At 21.7% G+C, this 4,167-nt stretch overlaps 2 protein-coding genes across 2 annotated transcripts in view; both read right to left on the minus strand.

Moving 5' to 3' along the window:
• The window catches only part of LOAG_18700 (hypothetical protein), a gene marked incomplete at both ends in the record, with an annotated part of 3,113 nt that extends 2,077 nt beyond the window's left edge, over window positions 1–1,036 (minus strand). Inside the window, 3 exons of the mRNA XM_020451363.1 lie at window positions 43–165; window positions 368–541; window positions 1,004–1,036. Of these exons, the coding sequence (XP_020304859.1) occupies window positions 43–165; window positions 368–541; window positions 1,004–1,036 (330 nt within the window). The remainder of the gene's footprint in view (window positions 1–42; window positions 166–367; window positions 542–1,003) is intronic.
• A 2,184-nt stretch (window positions 1,037–3,220) lies between these two features.
• LOAG_13174 (hypothetical protein) lies at window positions 3,221–3,373 on the minus strand (the record flags this gene model as incomplete). Its single annotated transcript, XM_003148684.2, has 1 exon — window positions 3,221–3,373. The coding sequence occupies one exon, from the start codon at window positions 3,371–3,373 to the stop codon at window positions 3,221–3,223; it is 153 nt and encodes a 50-aa protein (XP_003148732.2).
• Window positions 3,374–4,167: the final 794 nt, after the last annotated feature.

Below are 4,167 nucleotides of genomic sequence, written 5' to 3' on the forward strand. Positions count from 1 at the left end.
AAAATCACATATTAACTTCTTCCTTTTAGTTTATTATCTTACCTCACGAATTTCTTTAATTTTTGAGCCACCTTTACCAATGATACATCCACATTGTGTTGCAGGCACTATTAAGCGCATTGTTATGGGCGGTTTTGGAATGCTATTTGGAAGTGCTTGTAAATCCTACAAAAAATTATTAACATAGATAGTTATAGAAATTCAAAATAATTTTTTTTTTTTTTGTTTAAAGTTATCAAATTTCTACTCATAACCATAATATGTAGTATTGATTGATTTTTGTAATTTTTTTTTTTTTAATTAGTTAAAATATATTTTTTAAAGATAATAATAATTAAAATTTATCAATATTTCATTTGAGTATAACCTGTTGTAATTTTGCACAGATCATGATAAATGCTTTATTGATTGTCCCGGTACTACCCGTAATTGTAACAATACGTTCGGGACATGAACCATCTGATATGTTAATTTTTGCACCAGACTGATCACGAATTAATTTAATATGATCACCGCGTTTACCAATGATACTTCCAACTTCCTGAAATAATAAATCAATTATAGTAATACATAGTAGCAAACAGTACCTTATAAAATAATAGTAATAGTATTATTATTTATCATTATAATTATTTATTATTCATTATTATTATTATTATTATTATTATTATTATTATTATTATTATTATTATTATTATTATTATTATTATTATTATTATTATTATTATTAACTATTTATTATTCATTATAATCAATTTATTATTTATTATTATTGTTATTATTATTGTTATTAATTATTATTAATTATTACTCAGTAATATTAATTATAATTTATTGTTATCATTTACTATTACTATTGTTATTTCTGTTATCATTATTATTATGTGTTAATTAATGATAATGATTATATTACTGTAATCATCCTAATGCAAGTATTCACATTTCAGGAATTATTGATTCTTGCATTTTTTTTTTCATCCTTATTTTTTGGCTTGGCCAATACTTTGTGAACAAACCATATGGAAGAATGAGACATGTTGAAAGCCTTAAGGCTCTTGAAGCATTAACTTATATATTTTATGCAAATCAAATTGCTAATCCTTATGCTCCTCTCTTCATTACCTTCTTCCATTCCAGTCTTTTTATCTTTTCCTCTCTCTCTTTTCCTCATCTACCGTTATCAATTCCTTATATTTATATTCTTAAATTCTTTCTTAACATTCATTATGCAACATTCAATTATCATCAATGAATCACTGATGACAAAAAATTGTTTTTAGCAAATGAAAAACGAAAAAAGTTAAAGAAAAAAAACGGAACGATCTTTTTTTATTTTAGCTAATTTTTGAAATTAATCAATTGTTTAATGCAAAAATTTTTTTTGAATTTTAAAATAATTCTTACTAAATATTTCGAAATTAATCAAATTCTAACAAATCAATATCTTATATTTTTTGCTAATAGTATTTTGATAGAATCTTTTGGGATGATAGAATAAAAAATTTTGCTATATTTTGGAATTTTTTAGCGTTTTTCTTTTTTCCTTTTTTTTTTTGCTTATTATGAGAAATTTTTTTCAAATAATCAAATTTTTAGTATTTACATTATTTAATTTTTATCATTTGAACATTCAAATTGTCCGTCGCACATTTTTTTTTTGCACCCTTTCTGTCTGTCTTTTCATTTTTTTTTTTTAAATTTTCTCTCTTATTATCTTTTATTTTTCCAATACCAAACTTTGGAAATTTAATATTTTTCGTGAATTTTGATGGAAGAAATTCTTTCAGATATTTTTTTTCTAAAAGCTTTTCCTCAACTGTATGATCAAATTTCAACAATAATAGAATAACAGCGAAAAAAAAACAAAGAAAAAAAAACTCTAATTAACTTCTTCTTCTTCTTATCAATCGTCATCATTATCACAATCATCATTATCATCATCATCATCATCATCATCATCCGTCATTATCATCATCATCACCATCATCATCATCATCCGTCATTATCATCATCATCACCATCATCATGATCATTATTATTATTATTATCAATAATTTTTAATGTTTATTATCATCAGTTATTATCAAACTATTTCCCTTTTTCTTTCTTCCTCTCTATTCATATTATTTTTAAATATTATGTTTTGAAATTCATTGATACATATCTGATATTTAATAATCATTAATTATTGCTCTAATAGATATTTTAAAAGAGTAAAAAAAGTTTTTGGTTTTGGTTTTGGTGTTTTTTTTAAACTTTCAGTTTCAAATTTTCATAAAATTTCACCATGATTTAAAAAGCTTATTTTAAAATAGCCTTACAGGAATGCACACATATTTCAATTGAATGAAAATAAATTAGAAGAAATTAGATAAGATTTTAAAATATTCAAAAATTTACGCATTTAAATAATTTAAATTTGATTCATGGATGTTATTATTTTTTGAATAATGATGAACCAGTAAATTCTTATTTAATTTTTCAATTATATTTTGAATTTGATAGAAATGAAGTGATATAAAAATGACCATTTAATGTAAATATAATTTTAATAATTAACTTATGTTAATTGAATCTTCCGAAATTTTACCTTTCTCAAAAGATTTATCAAATTTTTAAAATTTTTTTTGGAAATAAAAAAGAACTTACTTTTCCTTGCATTAATAATCGTACAGTTAAAATAATGGAAAGATGTGGTATTGATGATGAGCTTCCTTCTTGTGTATTGCATGTCCAATTCATTTGTTTCTATAAAAAAAAAAAATAATTAATTGAGAAATTAATTCAGAAATTTTAATAATTAATACATGTCAATAGTTAAATTTTCCGACTTTTCATCACAAATAATTATAATAATTGATAAAAGCATTAACAACGACAATAATAACAATAATAATAATAACAATAATAAGAACAACAACAACAACAACAACAACAACAACGACGACAACAACAATAATGATTGTAATAGTAATTGAATTATTTGTAAAAGTTTGAACAATTTATAGATTTGAAACCAAAAAAATATATTATTATTTGTTACTACGAATAAAATTTTTCCTAGTAGAATTTAATAAAAATAAAAATGCAAAATGAATGATGAAATGAAAAAAAAAAGTTGACAAGAAAAGGAGTTAGAGGAAGAAGGAGGAGAAGAAAGCCAACGAACATTAAACAATTTAACAATTTTTCGTCTCAAACTAAAATTTTTGGTAGATTTTTAGGGTAAGCCAATTATAGAATAAAACGAAGAATTTGTGGAAAATAAAATTTGTTTCATCGCCGTTTTGTCTCTTTCGCCACTATCATCGTCATCAGCAACATCATCATTATCATCATTGTCATCATCATCATCATCATTCATCATTGTCATCATCATCCGTCATTATCATCATCATCCATCATCAACAATTATCACTATCATCACCATCATTATTTTTATCGTCATTATCCATCATCATCATCACCATCATCATCATCATCATCATTATCTTCATTATCTTCATCATTTCAAAGGAAATTGGGGGAAATAAAAGGAATATGGGAAGGTAAAAAAATAGAATGAAAATGTGAATGAGAGAGTGAAGAAAAGAAAAGGAAGAAGGAAGAGGAATTATTGAAAGAAAAGAATAAAATGAAGAGATATAAGTTTACAAAATGATTTTAATATTATTAATATTAAAATTGATATTAATATTAAAAAAATCACGGAATGATATTAATATCGAAATTAATATAATACTGATAATATTAATATTAAAAATATAATATTAAAAATGATATTAATATTTAAGAAAGTAATATTAATATTAAGAATGATATTAAATGTAATTAATATTAATGTTAAAAAAACTACGACATGATATTAATATTAAAATTAATATTATATTAATGATATTAATATTGAGAATGATATTAATATTTAAAAAAACAATGTTAATATTAAAAATGACATCAAATATAATTGATATTAATGTTAAGAAAATTACGACATGATATTAATATTAAAATTAATATTGGAAATGTAATATTAAAAAATGGTATTAGCATTTAAAAAAAATAATATATTAATTATATTAATATTAAAAATGATGCTAATATTCTAAAAAATAATATTAATACTAAAAATAGACATAAAATGTAATTGATATTAATGTTGAAAAAAAT

This window comes from Loa loa (assembly GCF_000183805.2).
Source record: "Loa loa unplaced genomic scaffold supercont3.452, whole genome shotgun sequence".
In the NCBI taxonomy this organism is placed as follows: domain Eukaryota; kingdom Metazoa; phylum Nematoda; class Chromadorea; order Rhabditida; family Onchocercidae; genus Loa; species Loa loa.